At 32.7% G+C, this 21,655-nt stretch overlaps 1 protein-coding gene across 1 annotated transcript; it reads right to left on the minus strand.

Moving 5' to 3' along the window:
* Positions 1 to 413: 413 nt before the first annotated feature.
* Positions 414 to 13,658, minus strand: LOTGIDRAFT_107011 (hypothetical protein; the record flags this gene model as incomplete). Its single annotated transcript, XM_009063728.1, has 12 exons — positions 414 to 638; positions 800 to 993; positions 1,246 to 1,388; positions 2,903 to 3,025; positions 9,742 to 9,864; positions 10,695 to 10,795; positions 11,256 to 11,443; positions 11,555 to 11,732; positions 12,077 to 12,254; positions 12,795 to 12,848; positions 13,032 to 13,150; positions 13,467 to 13,658. Coding segments are annotated over 12 exons (1,818 nt in total), but the record flags the coding sequence as incomplete, so codon positions are not given.
* Positions 13,659 to 21,655: the final 7,997 nt, after the last annotated feature.

A 21,655-nucleotide genomic window follows, 5' to 3' on the forward strand; every position in this document is an offset into this window, starting at 1 on the left:
ACATAACAATATAATATAATATAATATATAACGACATGACATGATTTAACATAACATAACATAACATAACATAACATAACATAACATAACATATAATATAATATAATATAATATAATATAATATAATATAATATAATATAATATAATATAATATAATATAATATAATAGTGATATGTTTAAGATACAATTCTGTAAACTACGGAAGCTCTATCCTTTCACTACATACAGGAAGCAAGCTGACTCTAAAATACGCCACCGGACAAACTAACAATTTAGGGTCTAAAAGACATAGTCAACAAATATGCATTACCCAATTATTAAAGACTTATGAACGGGCATTACTATTCGACAGTTCTTTGGTAAATGCTTTAAACGAATACTTCACTTTTCACAACACTTGGTCATTAACATATCAGCTTGAAGTGTCTATAAGAGTTCTACAGCGTTCACACAAGCCTTGCATCTGCAGCAAACTTGCCTCCATGCTGTTCGCAAACATGGCAGAATCTGTGTCAGGACAACGTCTGAATGAAGTCACTACTGCATAAAATGAATTTGGTTTTGGGTTGTAACACACACCATACCCATCTGGAACAACAGCACCATAGCAAACACCTATCATATTCCTTGTTGCTACCTGCAAGAAAAAAAAAGGCTTAGGGTGGAATAGATGAAGTTTGGCGTGGTGTGTAGTGTAGCTACAATTGGAAATATTGTTATGAAATGTTGAGAGTTACACCATTTTCTGCGTGAAGACGACAATCAAGTGTTAGTATAAGGTGAGCGTATGTTTCTTACCTGACTTGTGGACAGCTTAAAATAATTAAATGTCTTGTAACCATCATCAGTAAATAAAGATGGCACAGGAATATCTAATTCTTTCGCTGATTCTCGTAGTCCCAGTATATGGAGGTCAATACCATAACCTTGTATTGCATCCTTCATATAATTAGATTGGGAAAGAATTGCATCTTTCATTAAGGCGTACCTATCTTCATCCTGAAACGAGGAATGAAGGTGATAACTCCAATGCATTAGTCTAAGTCGACCCACAGAATCCAACAACATACAAAACAACAATGATCATGATGTACTCGTAAATATAATTCTGATAAATAGCCAAAACATTTACATTGTAAATCAGGAAAAGAAAATGGCCATATAAACAGTTAAAAGGTTTTGTTATGTGTGCATGCTTTTTTTAAATGGTATTACAATCCTCAAGATTTCACAAATAATGTTACTTACTGTGGTATCCCATTCACCCACCATAGCCCTAACAAATTGTAAAGCAGATTGTGAGTTAGCTCTAATATTATCTACACGGCCGTACCGAAAACGACGCACCGATGCACTTTCATACGTAGAAGATAATGTTCCATGTATTCTGAAAGGAAAAGTGAATATAAAAAAGAAAGTTTGTCTTAAAGTTAATATTCCAGGAAAATACTCACAGTTTGAAATCGCAGGCCTTAACAAAGTAACAATAATGGAAAACGCCTCACTTATAAATTCATAAAAAGTGACTAAAATTCTAGCTATTTCGTGTTAAGCACGTTTAATTGTAAATTATACACAACTGCACAATTCTTTAACCTAGTTTAATATTTCATTTTGATTATTCATATTTGAAATATCCCTTTCACGGGGAACGAGAATCAATATGTAATTTCCTCAGTTTGACCCTTTCTTTGGTTCCCGCCGCGGATCAGTTTCAATGTTGATATTATGCATGTTAAACCATAATAGCTTATTATCAATCTTCTATCATGTGTAAAATAGAAATACCACATAATTTCAAATCACCAGCTCTATTTAATCATAATTACAAATCTTCTCGACAAAAATAACCAATCTTTATACAACTTCCGCTACAATTATCACGTGATCGATAAACCGGAAATAAGTTGGCATCAAGACTTCAGAGAATTATCTTTACAGATTTAGGTAAATGAATCAATTAGAAACCTGGAGAAATTAATTGTATTGTTAGTTTCTGATAAAACGATCTCATTTCACCATTGATTGCCTGATTAATGGGATCTACGACAATCCATACAGATAAGAAGCTTAGATTCGTGTGAACGGCTTCTGAGGAATCAGCTGCTTGTATAATCCAAAGACGAATAACATCGGTTTCTGAACGGATTTCTAGATTCGTGTCTGTCCTTATAGGTCATCGACTGTCCGATTAAATAAGTTAATTGCAGTTTCCTTGATAGTACAAGGGATGAAAGGTAATGTAAACCAACCGCACATACTCCACGAATAGAAATGAAATTCGCAAATGCGCAGGACTGGTGAAGAAAATACCAATTCAAAAGTGGCTTATTTATTGAAAATCTGTTCTGGGTCCATACAACATTTGTCACTAGATTTTTTATAGGATTGTATAGAGTAAACACAACCTTGTTTTTTAGGTTCTGATAAGTTCCTTTAATAATAATGATCATCTAGCCGTTGCTCTCACAATCCTATATTCTCTGCATTAATTTTGATTGGTAGAGAGTTTACTTCTCTACCAATTATTCCTTCAAACAAAATGTTTGAATAACCAGATGCAAAACTTGAAGAACCTTTCTTTTAAATCTCAAATAAATTTATAATGGAAGGAAGTGTTAGAATTTTGTGAAATTTTTGATAAATTATAAAGACACGTGTAAGTACCTTTCTGTCATGTTTCACTTCGATCACTGATCGACAAATGGGATGGGGCAATAGTTTCCGATGATTCAATGTAGGGAGCCAATTTCGATCACCGTCCTTTTACTCCACATATTCCCGTTTGGATATATCGAATGGTGACGTATAGCTGTCAAGGGAGGTTATTGTTGTTCAAGCAATGGTTAGATGTGAATAATCATCGTAAGGAAAAGGAAACATGAGGTTCTGATAACTTACTTGTAATATGTTAACTGTAAAGCAAGTTGTATAAATGAATCTGGACTCATTCCATAAGATTTGGGAAATTCTCGCCCAAATGTATCGATATCTAAAACTGACAGATGAAGGTCTGATATCAACCTGAAATGCACAACGTTTACCAACATACGTCATTATTTACATATAAAATTTACCCGATAGAGACCGAAAGCAATTTTGCTTTGTTCGGTCTATTGTCCAAATTCAAGAGCATGGTTGCAGGTCGACTGTACATTTTCTACCTTGATCAGAGTAAGAATTAAAATATAGAAAGACATTACATTGGAAATTCTTGATAAACAATTTACATGATATGTTATTTCTTGTTTTTGCATACAGTATTAGGTTGAGATTGATAGAATGGCTGTTCCAAACCATGTAATTTCAGCCAGTAAACACTTCCTAGACCATTAGACCATATCGTTAAGACCACTACTGAAGAATACAAAGCGTGGACTCTGAAAATCAGAAGAAACCCACATCCCAAATCACACCAGATAAATGCGGATTTATTTTTTGGAGTGTAATTTACCAAACTGTTTGTTCATAATTATTAGAAATGTTGTCTGCATTTTATAAATCTGAATCAGAATGTGTAACAAAATAATAATTGTAACATCACACATTAATGCAAATTCTTGACTGAAAATGTACATTACGTGTCATTACGAATTGTAAGAAACTCGGTTTTTGCATTTCAGAAAAAGTGAAAGGCCAGACCAATTTAGTCAGAAATCGTTTCTTATTATCATTTGCATTATTTGGTTTCAATATGTTATTCTTTATCCTCAGCCAATATCTTTAACTACAAGGCAATAGAATTCAGGGTGAGAATCCTTAAAATCAGGAAATTTCAATCAGAACCACTGGGGAATGTTTTTTCCAGCATTAACACTCAGTGGTAATAAACATTTCTACAGTAAATTAAACCGAGATCAACAAATCTTTCCCTAAATGTCCTTTTATGATCATATCACGTGTTATACAGCTATACTTTATTCTATATCAAAGACTGTAAAACCGTGGGATTTTTGTTTTGTAATTTTTATGTTATATCACCACGCGATGGTTTAACTGGTTTCGATAATAAATCAACAATTATCTTATCTTTTTACCATGGTCGATATTGTACCTGTTGTACTGTAACTGAAGATTCGACCATAAATTTCATACATTGAGAATTTCCAGGACACTTATTTTCAAACTATCTATATATCTCTATGTAGTCCTCTTAATATTAATTTCAGAAGTTGATATCCTTTAAATATTACCGTTAACAATATGCATCTGACTTGAATTGATATAGGTGCAGTACACGTCATTTCATTGAGAAAGAAAAATTACTATTAAATATAAAACGAACATTGAGGAAGATCTTCAATTTCAAACTTCTGGATGTTCATGCAACAGAAGAGAAGACTATGTCCCTTTACAGAAAATTCCTGAAAATCGATCAATCAGTGTTATTTTGATTTCGTGTCAAAAATCTCTTCTTTTATTGTTCAAGGTGGTATATTTCATTAAAACTACACGGCATGATATTTGAATACTTCGACGCCACATCACGATAGGTCGTATCCTTAAATAAACTAAAGTTCGTTTTATTTAAAAATAATTTGACCTTAATGTACAATTAACAAGGTATTTATCTGATGCATATCTCAAATGATTGCTCTACCTTGGAATTGGTAGGAATTTAAGGTTGGGTATTGATAGATATATGTATACATATTATGGCATTGGAACTCAGTTTTGACTGCTTTGACTCCAGTCTGTAAGGCCAGTTTGAATATATGAAATAAGGAAATGATGGTTTGATTGATTGAAAATAAGGGTAAAAGGCATAACAGTTGTCACATTGCTACATCAATACTACGTTATTCAGAGAAAAAATAATATATGAGTCGTGGAAAGCACCGATATCGTTGCATTGTAGAAACGTGCGGTAGAAAATTTTGTATATTAGTATAGAGCAAAGTTAAAAGTAGTAATTGCGTAAGATAACTTTCAAAAGTACAAACAGGGCAGTTTCAGCGAACCAACGTTTTCACCTCACGACCACATCTGTAATTTGTTTAATACACCACAAACATTGTCATTGCTTTTTGAAATCGTATCAAATTCGCTTTTTCGAAAATAACTTTTACAATGTATCTGATAAGGTTTATTTGTCTTTTAGTGCAGTAAATACGTGTAGCTAAGTGGTTTCTGAGGTGGAAGTTGAACTGTTTCTGTCAGTACTGGGTTTGGCACCAATCCAATCAGAAAAGACCATTTCTCTGTTTCGTTAAATAATCACTGTGTGTAGGTGGGAAGAAAACGTTTGAATGTCTCCAAGCCTATTTATTGAATGATAAATTGGAGTAAGATCTAGGAACCTACTCAATAGACAGTTTTCTAATTTCTAATCCCAGTCTAGGGTCAAAGTTCACAGTTTATCAACACAACCGAAAATAAATATCATACGGTGTGGTTATAAATGCTGTCAAGGTTGTTGTCTGACAATCTGATTACAATACAGATTGATTCAACTTTTGTCATATACGAAATACATTCCAAATACGAAACAAACTACTTCGATTAATGTTTATGCACCATGCAAGCTCATATTTTTACAGTAGCGAAGAGGCACTTTCACTTCACTCGAGTCGACCAGCATTTAGCTAACTGTAAAGGTTATGAGTTTGGCATTACTTCATTACGATTCATAACCTCGGAGTAATACAATAAGACGTTAAATTACAACCTTCCTACCAAGTCTTTATTAAAATCAATACCCACGATGAAATAATTCTTTCATGGGCTAGTTGAAATAGTTCCGCCTGAAGGTCGTAGAAACCTTGAGAATAGCTCTGAAGTAAAGAATTACTTTTGAAGTTGAAAATTTTCAAGATAATCTTACAAGGTTTTCTTGACAAGTTAGTGACAGATATTGTATTTATTATTAACCTTCTTGGTTAGTAGTGTTGATTGATGGACCAATATATCTACAGATCAAATGTAGAAAATATGATTCTTGAATTTTCCCCAAAGCAAATATGTATGCATGATTTCAGAATACAGACAGTTACCTCTTTTACTTCTTAATACACATTAAAGCTATCATGTTACGATAAAAGATGAAGTAATATGTTTTCAGGAATGCATAATCTCCTCATCCCAATCTTGTATTTAGATGATAGCTTTAATACAGCACTTGCTGTGATTCATTGTCAATGCCGATCTTTAACGTGAATAAATCGTGGTAGAATTATCTTTGAAGAGGTTTGGCAGTAAAAGACTCGAAGGAACAATTACTTCTCGCTCAGTCCCAAGTCGTTGTAGAAATCTCCTGAGACCCATGATAAGATTAGCTTCATTTCCTTTCCTCTTAATTCCTTCAACTCGCTAAATTAACTTCTCGCTAAACTTTCCACTATCTTAACTTGTTCTCGCCAGAAAAAATCAAACTCAAATCGCAAAATGAAGCGTAAAGAAACCAAAGTTCTTTTATGAAGAAAAGTATCTATTACTTGAATTTAGTATACATATGATAGTCACAAGTTCCGCACAAGCCATGATCTGTTAAATAAATACCGATTCGTCTTCGAAAAAGAAAAATTCAAATAGTCAAAAAAGAAACATTTTTCTCAAAAAGATAAAAAAAGATAAGGAAGAAAAGAAAATATTCGTTTCGTCGAGTCTACAGAGCTTAAATTAATGAATTGGTATATCCATGACACAACATATACGCTAATTCCAAGATTGTTCTCTCTGTGAGGGTTGAATTCTTGAGTGCAAGTCAAAACATTCCTCTATTACATGTGCCGTGGAGAATGTCACATGCTAGGCAAATTCATTCCCTGCTTAAATACAAGATAATAAATCACAGTAAACCGTATTATATTTTGATATCCGAACTGGCCTTGACGGAAGTGAAAAACCGCCTATTGCTGAAGTTATTTAATTAAATCAGGCCTGATGATCGAGTGGTTTCAATTGGAAGGATAAATATTGAACTTTGAGATCGAGTAGTTTTATTGGACAGGTCAATATTAGGCTATGAAATTTGTACATGAATGTTTGCTTGTTTGATGTTTGTCAGTCTCAAGTTGCTCCTTGTGTTTTATTGATTTCTACCAATTCATTAGAATTTTCACTTTTAACCCCGAGAGCTCTTCAAAAGTTTTCTCGATTCACACTTTTTAATGAATGTGAATTAAAAGGCAAGCAATGATGGCACGAGTCCTTTCTACTTTAGGTTGATGAAAAACATCGAGATATGGAATTTCTTTTTTAAATCATTCTGGAACTGTCATAGAAATGGTCATTAAACAAGACAAAGTGAAAACTGTACTTAAAGTGGAGCGTTTCTCGTTCAGATATGAACAAAAATCACAGAGCGCTTTATTCCAACTGTACCCAAGCTAATGCAACGGGCATCATTAGACATAGGGTAATGAGGAACAATATCTCTTCTACGGATTTCAACATCTTGATAATACCAGAAAGTTACGATTTTCAAAATATGTGCATATTGTTATAGTTGTAATTTTTCATGTAAAATTCCAAAATCTAAAACAATTTGAGAATATTAATCATATGTTTATATATAATTATAAGCTAATCAAATGATATATTTATGTTAAAGCTTTTTGAATAATGTTTATATATTCATTATATTTTATACTTTAGTCATTTGGTTTACTTTTCCAATATTCATTTATGTACAATACCAGAATATTTGAATACTATGTAAGAATCATGCCTGTTTACCAGTTTTTGCAAAGTTGTATTATCTGATATATATATCTACTATGCAAATTGCTGGAATGGTCTTAACTTAATATCTCGAACTATACTATTATATTAGACTATTATTCAACAAAGATTACAGAGTAAGAAAGCCTTGAAAGGCTGAGACTTGTACATGATATTTTTATAGATAAAAACTAAAAGTATATATTACCAGCCAAATAATGTTGATCCCACAAGATTTTCATATTAATCATTGCGTGTCATTAGATGTGAGACAGCCACGTATGAACCCTAAACCGAATGTTTTCAATCTGAAGTCATTTCTCGGCTGATGAGGCTAGTAAATTTAATCAGAAAGGAGTAAATTCACTTTCTTTACCCAATTTCCTGAATGGCCAGTTTTTACATCAAGTTAATATCAACATACAAATTGCTTTCTTTGCACATAATCTAGACTTTAGGTTACTGTGAGTCAAATATGATACGGCAACAGACGAACCCCGATAAATTATATCATTTATATATATATATACATATTTTTTTCAGAAATATTTTTTTAGGAGTATTAAAAGTCGACTTTACTTTTAACCTGCTAATCATTTCAACATTGTGTTTGAAAGAAATAATTATATTTTAAATCTATAAAATGTTCTTTTAAAATGTTCTATATTAATTTAATATTCCTATTTAAAATGTTGAAGTAAATGGTCTATCTATTTTAATAGTTCTATTGTCTTAATATTTTAGGTTAATGGAAGTGTACAATGTTGGTTTATATCATGATATGTGTTCTTATACCCTATACTATTGCGTTTAATGAATAAACGCTAAATGTAGAGAAAAATATAGGTTCTTGAATGCTTGAACTATCTTTAAATTCCAGTTTGAGAGGTAGGTTATCCATTTACATAGTATCTCTCCAGGCAAGGATATCTTGAATATTTACATACGTTTTATCTTAAGGTTTCCGTGTGATTTTGCTTTTGGTGCAATAGATCTTTAATTTATCAGTGAAAACCTAAGGGCATCCAGTTTCCAAATTATTGAACTTAAGTATCATGGTTAATTTCTATATTCAAAAGAATGGCTTAAACCGCTATATAGTTCCAAAAATTATTAATTAAAATTTCGAAATAAGTTTTTGACTACGTTGTCACAAGCGTCTACGACAGGTAACAAGAACTCTGCTCGTGAAAGAAGCACAAGCGAACAGACCCAGGTCGATTAGATTTAAATATCTTGTTAAAGAAAGTCTGGTAGAATTACCGTGTTAATAACGTGTTTAGAGTAAAAACCACGTACAATCTAATTAAAACAAGTACACAAGATTCGCGTTTATTGTTCAACTCAATATTGTTAATCTTTATCATCTTCGCTACTGCACATTACAGATACTCGAATACACTCAAATAAAACACAAACATTTCATATTGAAAAATAACTCGAGAGGTTTCGGGTGGTATCTGAATGATACGGGAAATGTTATTTCTGTTATATAATATTCAGCCAGCTTAATAAATACATACAGGTGAATTCATTTGGTTGCAAATAAAAAAAAAAACAAAAAACCGACTGAATTATAGTTGGTTTATCAGTTTTAATAAGCTAATTCTACGTCAAATCAAAATAGACTACTAGTGCTTATGTCATGGATCAGACCCAGATGTGCATAAATATCTTTGCTCGACTGTACATGTATATCAATCGGCATGCATTTCTGAGTTACTTTCCTAACAAAGTCCATGACTCCAATTCCAGATAGTAATTTTCAGGCTGGGAATGAAACATGTGTTATGAATCTTTTCACCAATTGAATGCGCTCTTTCTCATTTCTACTGAATTAATCTTGATATATGGCGAAATGACCAATCGTTTGAATAGTGACGTTTTGTGTGTTATGTTGGTACTAAGAGCCACAATTCCAGTTTCTGTTATATTTCCAGGATTTCAATTGGTTCAATTGATCAAAGATCGTCTTATTATAAGAAGAAGACGTCTATACAGATCCAAGATGGCGGTTTATAAATACCGAGGTACAATGAAGTGAGCGGAAATTGATAGAAGATGTGATGAATATTTACCCATCAATTTGTTGCGAGGCTACTTGGATATCATCAAGAGTTTCTGTAGACACATTCCACCTCAATTCAATTGGTTTACCTAATTTCACGTTTTCTCGTGACGTCACGTTATCTAAACTTTCTCTGTAAATAAAAATGGCGGTAAATTGGTAAAGACAGACGTGAATTGATCAAGTATCTTTTGCATATCGAATTTTCTCTCGTCGATAAATTCTCTTGAATTTCTTTTCGTCTAATGACCATCGTTCGATAATTTGATGGTTAAAAAGACGCTATAATTGAAATATTTGATTGTTTCCATAACAACCAAGTTTTCTTTTAATGAGTTACACGAACTTTAATTTTTAGAATATTGAAACAATTGTAAATTGAGATATAAAACTGGTTAGAGAGACTATTGTCTCAAGAAGTTCATTCGGGGCATTTTTCAGACAAACTTGGCAATTTAGAATATTTAAGACAAAAGCTTCTATTTTGCTGTCAATCTAGATTGTTACCGACAGCTAGCAAAATTGCCTATTGCTTCAATATACTTCAGAATAACTTTCCATTGAACAGCCATTTTAAGGCCTTGCTTTTGAAAATAGGCGAATCTACTAAAGACCATAATTGACCGGCGGTAGGTACCTTTCATTGCCCCATACCAGCACATTTCTATTGCGTTTGACGTGATTATGTGAACTAGGGATGACCTCTCCAGACAACTTGCCAGTCAGTCCATACTAGGCAGCGGTCATATACCAACCTGATTAAGAATTGACAATAACTGGAATTGGCCGAGTTGGGACAACCCTGTCGAAATATTACACAGTACATTATTGGAACCTGATAAGTCCCATATAGCTCATTTGACAAACTTTCTGGTGAAGACTGGGACCTGAGGCAATTGTTCGAATTCGTCATCAAGAGAGTTAACAAATACTAATAGGGTTGTCATAAGGATTCACACTTACTCATAAATTAAAGCATGTTCACAGAAATCTATAACTGGCATTCCTTCACATACAGAATGTTCATAGTTAAAACCACTGACACCATTCTCTGTTACAATTAACTGAATAGATATAAAGGCATAGCATAGAGATATTGAGTACAATTTATAACGCGATATTAAGACGGTTCCTGTGATGTTGTTGTTGTCTCTACAGACGAGTGGGAGGCCACTAATCGTGATTTACAACGATGTTATTGCACGTTTAACTGTACAAATATCATTTAATTTAAGAATATTTCAATGACATTGAAAGTTTTGAAGTCGTAAATCTAATCATCAATTTGAAAAAAAAAAATCACATTGCATATTTGACGTTTGCCTTGATCCACCCCGGCAATCATTTCTAAAGATGATTCCTGATATTATAAGCTCCGTGTATTAGACGGGACACGTTCGCCCTTAAACCACTCTCTGTTAACTCGGTATAACTCTCAAAGAATGAATTCATATGGCTGATAATAGATTGTTTTTGCTATATATTTAAAACATGTCGATCGCTTTTAATAAGCAAATAATTCACCTGAAAGCAGGAGTCGAACCATCGGTTTCCAGTGTTGACATGACTCCCTTGACCATGTAGTAAATGTTCTAAACAGGTGATGACATGAAGTTCGTCGTCTTCATCATGGGACGGAACTGTTCGCTTATCCAAACACAACACAAAACAAGCCGATTCTAGATGTTTTATATTTGCTTTGTTTACTGGATCTTAACAAAAAACAAGAATCAGGTTTAATATAGTTTTGGTAACGAGAAAGCACCCTTACTTTCATAAATACTACAGCTGATATAATTCTGGACAAATAACTGGATAAATACCTTCTAATAACCTGGATCTTGCAGTAGCCCATTGTGACCTTTCTGTCGTGGTTAATACACCAACTGGCGGCGCCTCCTCTGATCTGTTGTCCATAATATTAACTATATCCACTAGTCTATCCACTACGTTTGAGATTCGCGGCACTGTTCCAAAGTCGCCACAGTGTAACTTGAAAAACTAAAAGAAAAGGTCATATTGAAAGTAAATTAGTTAAACAAAATAATGCCCAATGTTTCGCCCCAGTTTGAGCTAATATCATATAAATATATCTAAGCTAAATATATGAAACTCATTAAACTGTGCTACATTGAACAGTAAGTTCAGGTGAAGTAATTGTTAAACTGATTGTATTTCATTTTTAACATTAGGTTTGACTTTTAGTATTTCATTGTTGATAAACTGAAGTCGAAAAGTAAAAGTATTGTGACCCGGCAAGAAAACATCAAGTTATTGTTTTTTCAAACTGACAAGTCAGATTGGCAGAAAGCTCAGATAGTTTATAGTGTGGATTTGACACATACAGCATTACGGTATAAAACGATGATGTTATTTCCTTCAGATGGAGGGCATATATCTGTTAACGATTCGTCCTTCTCTACACTGGGTCGTCTGTAACAGTTTAAAAATCTGTACCATTGGTCCATACATAATAGTTGACCCTTTTCACTGTGACTAGCTCTCTCCGGTTTTAATAGGCCACTGAAGAGAAATCAAAGACAATTTTTCAATATTAATAGATCGCATGGAGTATCTTACTGAAAAAAATCTGAATGTAAAATGCTTATTAGGCCAGTTGGTATTTACATTGTTGTTAAAGGTCAATATTTCGTCTTTATTATAAATGAAGCCAGTTAATCAGTTAATGCCAACATCTATAGGTATGGTTATCCCATTTTACAGGGAACGCGAGGTCTTATGCTACGCTTTTTTAGAAGTTAGTAGTTTTCCAAAAGTGAAAAGATTCCTTATTTGGATTTTTACCAATTCTACCTTAGTTTAAAACGTTTTTTTTATATCAAAATAGAGATGCGAAGTGAGAACTGGATCTGTTAGAGAATAGGCAATTTAAACCCCCTTTTATTATCTCTTGGTACGAATTTACAACTTTCATATTTGTTACAAAATAGTTGAACACAAGTCTTTTATTGACAATATTTGGTAATAGTAGGACAATGCCCTTAATATTGAATTAAAAATCAACACATTTCCATGCATGAATATAAAGTGAATTGTACGTACTTGTCTATGATTGATTTATAATGTAAGAAACCACACAGCAACCTTGCAGAATATCTGTTGAAATGTTAAAAATAGAAAACATTAATAAAATGCACATTATTTGCCAAAATCCGCCACCAACATCAAAAGTTTGAGATTATAGATTGTACTATAAGATAGGGTGTTTATGGACATATTGTTGTGAATAATTTTGAAATAACCTTTTTATAACCATTATAAACATTAATCTATCCTTACCCTAAATGATCTGTCTGGTTTTTGAACACTTGTTGTGGGAAAAGGCCACCGGGATTGGAATTTATTGGTAAACCCACTTTATTAAATAAATACATATCCTCCATCCACCATTCATAGCTCTATGAATTAATAGTTAAACACATGTTATCGTGAATAATCGTGTTATTGTGTGGATGAATAATAATATGAATAAGTCATGTAATAGATTCAATATAATATTATACTATAAAAAATAATATATATTTATAAAGTGACCTGGGGTTATCATATCTTTTATAGAACAATCTATAAAAGTTAATTTTAATAGTTCCCTGGAGACAAACTAAAATTGATCACTTTATAGCTATTTAGAAATGCCAAATTATTAAAAAAAAAGCTAAGAAAATAAGAGGCTGCTGTTACATGGCTCATGGCTTTTTAAATGAAAATTCATACCCAGTTATCTTTTCTGTCGTGTTGTTTCAAAACATATTGTTGTAATTTCTCTCCAAGTCCACCATTTTTACAGAATTCGTCAACTAGAAACTTTGTTTTGCTGTATTGTTGAGGATTCAGAACTGTTTTCAGTAAAGACAAATATTTGTCTAAGGAGCTTTGTAGTTTTGGTACAGGTAGCTTGGGTAAGGTGGCCTGAAATCACAATACGATACACTAAAGAACGCGATATAAAGCACATAAATGTAAATTTCCTGGAAACAATCCAAGAGGATACCAATGGAACACTATTTTGGCCCAAAATTGGCTTTTTAAAATATACATTAATTAATTAATTAATTAAAACATTACAAACCAACCATCGCAGATATAGTTTTGGGTCAGTTGTAGGTCAAGGGAACTGTTTTTTGAATATTGAAACAACAATTAAAAGGAAATAAACATCCTATGTGCAATATATCGATACCCTGATAATGCCAGAGATCATCGTCGGCCAATTGCCTTATCGATTATACTTATTTATATATTTATGAACTATAGTGGTCAATTGAATGAATTAAGTGAATATGAGGTCCAAGGCAATTGTATGAATGAATTAAATTTTCTTTTCTTCAATGGCTATTTTTCAGGAGGGGGGTGGGTGGGGGGGCAATACATATAATGCCCCCCTAGTCAGAAACTACTTGTTGGTTTAATTAAAATGCACAAATAAATGCTACTCTGTTTACATCCTACTGTTGTACATTGTGGCTTATGCAGCTAAGTAACAAATGTGAAAATAATTAGCTTAAATTGCAATATACAATTGTCGTTTAAAGATTACCGAGAGGTACCTGATGACTAGATCAAACTAGACAGGTTGTCAATATTAAACTGGGCAACACGTTCGTGACCATCTCGAGTTCCTTGTGTATTAACTACATTTTGAGATGAAAATGTGGTTCTACGTCATAAATGTCTGCACCATGGGGGTTAATGAACACATATGGCTATAAGTGACATATCCATCTACAATTTCCCAATAATTTTAAATACGTTTTGTTCTTGTTTTCATGAATATAACTTTTATGACAGCATTAACGATTAAGAAGATCCTTATATAGACAGCTGATTATTTCCCATTTCAAGTAATAAAATAAATTCCAATAGATCTAGTGTTGAGATATGATGTATTAGCCAATATTATGATTGATTCTCAAGTCTTGTTATGGCTTAATTAGTGTTGATTTAGTCAAAATAAAACAACGCTTGTTTAAATAGTAATCAATATGGAAAACATGGTAATTTGGCGGGTACGAATTCATATCTTGTGCTGGGTATGATAACTGTTTTAAATAGAATTTTAACTCTATTATACATGTTCTATCCAATGACAATTTAAAGGGAAACTGTACTACGATCATTTTCCTTGATGGATTTATGAAGACTTTCTAACCCGTGTCGAGTTTTGACTTTGAATTCGCTTAAACAGAGTTACTTGACACTTCAAACTTCATTTAGGAAAGATTATGGTCGTAATAGCGAACCTCTGGATAATTATTACAAATCTGTTTCTTGCATCTTGGCTGATTTGTTTGGTCAGCCATAAATTGATTTGATCGTATCTCACGATGTTGACCTATTTATTAGGTGGCGGGTGAAGCGTGTGAAACAGACGATGCTTACTCTTTTCGAAATTACTGATGGTACTTCTTTTTGGAGGTGTTCACTACTATACAACTTTTACTTTCGATTTTGCCATACTCTGGGCGAGATTTTTATTAAAAGAATTGTATTTAGAGCATTTTTTTCTACTGCGTTTTTTATTATTGAACTGTATCGGGTTGGTTTAGTGCATCGAAAAACCCACGGAGATTAAAGATAGTCTTTTGCTGTAACTATAATTTAACAAAAACATTTCTTGATAAAAGGATAATTTTATTCATCGGGTGTTTGATTTATTAAAATTGATAAAGTGTTCAAACTGTGCTATAATTCTGCATCATTTGAAAATTATTTTTTATCTGTTGTATAGCTTTTGTTCGATACTTTCAATTCGTTGAATTGCGTTTTTTTTTTCACTACAAACGACCACACTATGTGTTTTGCATGCGCCGTCCTGTACATTCCTTTTCCTCGTTAACACAGTATACAATCTTTTAGAAAAGCAAGTTTGTATTTAAAATGCCAATGTCAACATAACGAATTATAAATTATACGTCAGTACAAAACATGATAATGTCCATTCACTTGACAGTGTGGCAGTTAATGTGACTAAGTTGATTTGGGACCTATCAGATAGATTCATACAACATCAAAAATATTTTACATCAGTAATAAAACTTTGTTCGTTATTATCCATCTCTGCGACGGGTTAGGTACAAGACTATAATCTGTAGTGCTTTCACATAAATATATCTTCATGTCAGTCCATACTGGAATGAAATGACAACCTCCACTTTTCATCATCACGAAATAGAAGACCGAATCTTTGAGTGTTAAGTGTTTTCGGTCCAGTAACAAACAAAATTATCCCCTTTCTCCCTGCGGCCACGAGACATTGCATTGATTACTAAACTAACAGTTACTTGCTTCATTTCAGGCAGAAAATTTCCTCTAGCTTCTCTCGATAAAGAATTGGAATTAATGATACGAAATGAACAGCCCCAAGTTATGTTTCTACCAATGTACAAGATGGTGATAGAGTAGACAGAAAATGGCAGTAGCTATTTCTTGCTACAGTAAACCTGATGACTTGAAATGGGCTTTAATTCGACGCCTTCTCTTAAAAATACAATGCTTTCAGAACGATGCTTTAATGAACCAAACAATCAAATATTGTAAGCTATAAATTCATTCATTGCTAAAAAGATAACTTCATTAACTTGTGTAGAAATCATTGGTCACTGGTTTTGTTTTGATTTTGTAATGATTTTTATAAAACAATTTCGTTTAACTCTTAAATATTAAACATAATCTCTTCCATAAATGTAAGTAAGCTGTAACTGGTGATTAAGGGTCAAACTTTCATAATTGTGATCTTCGAAATATATACTACGTACGTCATATATGTCTTTGCTGTGTTGGTCACTTTTGAGCATCTATAAATAAATACCCGTGGTCATATTGTGGTAAGCGAGAGTCTTTAGCTGTAAATATAATAAAATTAACCCCACCCCTCGGGACAGATATTAGCTTAACTAACTTTATTTGATTTATCAACAATCAAGACAAACTGACTAACAATATCACAGGGAAATAAATTCAGGATTCTAAGGGCTGATCTTCCTCAGAAAAGAAGTTCTGTTTTCTTTATTTAATTTTATCATTTCAAATAAATTGAATTAAATTACTAGATAATCATAGCATATTATATTATGTTGGGTGAAATTATACATTGTATGATATATAAGTTTTTGTCCAGAATCCAGAATCGATTCAAAGAGATGGTTCACCCCAAGCGACCTGTAAATATTACCCGCTCAGTCAATATTCCCCGTAGCAATGTAGTCAGTCAATAAATGTTAAGATCTGTAGAAATCACTAACGAAACTAATCAGAGAGATTCACTAATTTTCATGTTTTCTCATTCGATGATTACTCCCTTAATGACAATCAATTAGCTCACATATTGGGTAATCTTAATGACTGATACAACATATCGACCACGCGCTTTTTAAGTGTCCATTTTGGAGAGCTTCATGAACATATTTTAGTTTTGAAGCGTCATTAGCGTTCTTAAGTTATTCGCTTTCTTTACCTATTATATTTTGATATGTTAACACTAATTTCCAAATTCTGTCCTCATGAGAATTGTATCGGCAGCATGCGATGAGCTCAAGTCTAATAATATTCATTTGCTTCTTTTACAAGGATCCGAAGAAAGGACAAATCGAAGAAAGACGATTTAAAAGAATGATGCTTAACTTTCTTTTATCGCACATTATTTTCTAAATTTTTCATTTTAGCTACAATAAATTGCGTTCAAATTCAATACCTGATATGACAAGGTAAAAAAATCATGAAACGAAATAAGATCTTGAAATTGTAATTGATGAGCGTTTGGTCAGTGAAGCAGAAACAATACGACGCCATTTTGAGAAATGGGAATAGATTTTTTATTTCCAATCTGGTTCTACATCTCTTTTTTTAGTGTGCAACATTAAAGTATGTCTTACAAGTATAGAATTTTCAGACAAAAATATATGCATTTCCTAGGTATATAACATATCAAAGTGTTGGCACTGTCGTCATAAAACAGGAAATGTGACTGAAACCTTCTCTTGTTTTGTTAATAACATCGATTCATTTATATTTCACTTTAATGTCTTAAGAGGGTGTAACCATTGCTTTGTGAGATTTATGATTTATTTCCAAAAACTGGCCTTATGTTTTACTCTTCATTATGGCTGTAAAATTTACTTTGAAAATCAGTGCATACTACCAACTTTGAATCAGAGCCTTCAAACCATTGAAACAAATGTCTGGGTGTCAATATCACATTAAGGTAAACGGATTATGAATGGTCAAGGTAAGTCAGTTTCGTGAAAATACAATGTATCCATTATTTATTACCTCAACAAATCATTCCACTGGAAACATCATGTAGATTATTCCAGTCTACAATGAAACTAGTCGATTTGTCATCTTATATATCTAGATCAACGGCTATCTTTTAACTATTTTTAAAAAATATTAAATGTGATTTGAAATTCGCTCAAGAATGCTAAAACATCAGAAATTTAAAGTGGTAAAATTTATTCCAATCGGGATACCATCATAAACAGTATAAACTACAATATATTGTATCAGATAATTTTCGTCATTTAGGCTTTCATTGGTCTTTTAATTACTGTTTCACTATTTTTGTCATGGAAGATGTCGCGGGGGAAGCTTTAAATAAGAGCAAAACTGAAACTAGAGGAAACACAGACATCTGTCCAAATAACTATCATAGGCTGTAATAGAGACAGAATGATGTTTCAGGTCTACTTAGTGTTTTGGCATCTTTATATTTCTTTATATAAAAACATGTAAATGTGAAACAATTGATTTTAACCCCAGGTACCTATATGCCTTCATTCATTATTGATGTTGCATTTTATAAATTTTGCTCAATTATATTTCTTTTTAGAGTTGAATATCGACTTATGGTTCAATACAGTAGTTTATAGCATGGCCTCAATCATAGAACTATTTTTTAATTGTACAGGAAACAGTCAATAAATATTCCTAATTAAGACATAATTACAGTTTGTTTATTAAATTCATTAGGAGACTGTATTCGTATCTAAAGATATTTTAGGAAATTATAACAATTGAGATCAATGATCATTCTTAGTCTTTTAAGTCGTGTCTTAGTTATGTTTATCCATATAACGTCTAAAGCGCTTATATGCTGTAAATATTACACAAATACACTATTCATTAACTTTCCAGGATTATTATTAACTTACGACCTTGAATCATTAGAATTAGGTTGAATAATGTTACGATAACACGAAGATTGAAAATTTGAAGATTTGCAAATTGATATTGCTTTCAGCTCAAGCCAGTGCATATCTTCTAAAGGTAACTTGCACACCCTGGGGTAACACAGGTATTTCTGATATCCACCTGCTCAACTAGAATGTAAAAGTGTTCTTTTCATCGATAAACTGTTGACATTAATAGATACCTTTCATCCACCCTTACCCCCAAAACAATGCCAAGCCAAGATTCTATGACGATATTTGCACCAAACTCATATATAAAGCCCTGTAGAAATATTTGTTTGTTATAAATATGTCGTGTATCCTACATCTTTTGATATTTGCCCGCCAAAATTTAATTAGCGCCATATTCTGTTTGTCGTCTGTTTAATTGGCAGATCAAAGTTATATTGGAGGGATGGGTTTTTATAGCGTGACGTTAGAAGACTGATAGTTGTTGTGAGAAATCAATATCTAAAACAATTCTAGACTCAAGTTCTCCCTAATTTGTGAAAATTACTCAATTTGTTTTTCACAAGTCAGTTATTTCTAGTTAACAACCTGCCGAGATTTCACGAGATTTTCTTCTAATATTAATGAGCCGCCATGAGAAATTTGGCGCGAATCTTTATGATAACTTTTGCCGGTTATTTCGCTCCACATGGCGTTTATTTGATTTATGTTGTTCATTAGTCTGGGAGATTTTCATTCAAAAATCAATTCTTTTCCTGAAATTAGGAATTCTGTCTAGAGAAAATTGTCTTATGAATAAATGGCTCGATATTTCTAAGCATTCAAATTATACGCTTTCCTAAAACGAACCTTTCTTACAAAAGCAGATAAAATAGAGGTATTCAAAGATATAAAGAGGATAAAGAGTTTAGTCAAATATCTCATGTCTCCTTAAAGGGACAGTTTCCTCATTCATGTGTCCAATCGTACCATAGTCTCAAAAATGGAATTTTTTTTAAAGCTTAGTTAATCAGTAACAGTGTTCACAGCTAAGCTCATACAGTAATGAAAACTGAAATTTCTAGTTTGAGGTTTATTTGAAGGGATTGTGCGATCTTGGTTTTTCTAGTAGGCCCTACTACTGAACTATTAAATGAAGATTATTTAATCATATATTCGGGACCGAAATCAACACCGAAAATGGCAAACCACGGCCTTTAAATTGGACGTTGAGATTGGTACTGGGCGACCTCTTGGAAAAGGATAATCTGAACAATGTGCATCTTGAACTCTTACCTTTTGTATGTAATTGTTGTGTTCATTGGTCGAATACAACGTTCCAGTCGTTCCATTTCGTTTGGCACTGTGCCCATTAGTAGATGGCACATGACCATTACCTGCCGCCATGTTTGCTCGGATAAAATATTTACGTACAGGACCTTCTAATAAAGCTGAATGTCGTGATCTCCACAGTCTGGTGCCTCTTCTACCCTTCTTTCTGATAAAAGACGGAGGACTGCTAACCTGAAATGAATAATCACATGTGTTCATTCCTAAGATCGTACAAGAAAGTGTTTTTATGCCACTGGCAATCAATTCTAATATAATTCCGTATTCCATATTCACAGTTAAAAACTATATATCTTGGAATGTTTATTTTTTTTTCAAAAATGTTTAGACTTTAAACTTATTCCAATGAAAGTAAAAAAATTAATTGTGAAAAAAGAGAAAATAATTATATCCATTGGAGCATTAATTATTATTTACTATTTCGGTAGAGTTTATGAAACTTGGTATGTATTTGTGTCACTCTGAAAATTGCTATGATCTCGGATGACCCTTACAATTTTGTTATGTTCGGTTTGCAATCGCTAAGGTTTGTCACATTTTTCAACAGTTGGTTAACAGAATATCAATTTTGGTGACCTGTCATTTTAATAAATTTTATCATTCACCAACACTAGATCAAATATATACTAATAGTAGGTAGGTTATTACTATTATTGATTATTATACTATATGATTGTTTTGTACTTTGTAAAAATAACAAAATGGTTATAAATTATGCAATATACACAAGTGAAGACATGATACAAGATTAACTTACTTGTTCTTTTTGAAATGTTATTCTTTTATTTTTTGAACACTTAAGATCGTCCTTGGAAAAATTATATGTAAAATGTAATTCTTTTTAATTATCGCATCGTTCGTTATGTTTCGTTTTCATTTTCTTAAATACGCCTTAGTTTTTTATTTAGCCTAAATATATCTACAGTGTACCCCCTCCTGGTGTCAAATAGCAGTACATTTACACAAGAGAACGAAAATTCGGAAACATCAAACATTATGGCATATGGTATTCCATTATTTCTTAATACCCCTCAATGGATATTAATGACAACCTTTGTTTTTGCTGGCTCCACATGCTAAGCAAAGATACCGGAGAGTGATTACAATCCCTGATAATACCCCTGTCCCAGGCCAAGATTTTTATATCTATCTCAATACCTGTTTTATCTCGATACTATTAAAATAATGTGATCTTTTAGTTCCATGCCGTTTTATACCTTCGGATTTTTCAACCCGGTTTACCCCTGTTAGTGATGCAGGTAAGAGGGGCTGACAAGGAAAAAGCGTCCAGTCGTTCGGATGGGACAATAAACCGACTGTGCTAATGCTGCTGTTCTGGCAAAATTCCCCTCATTGCACCCTTCGTGGCGTTGCCCGTCTTCATTAGCGCACATGGTGCAAAAAGAAGGACGTAAAACTTCATTCATTTCATTTCCA

Source organism: Lottia gigantea (genome assembly GCF_000327385.1).
Source record: "Lottia gigantea unplaced genomic scaffold LOTGIsca_6, whole genome shotgun sequence".
In the NCBI taxonomy this organism is placed as follows: Eukaryota; Metazoa; Mollusca; class Gastropoda; family Lottiidae; genus Lottia; species Lottia gigantea.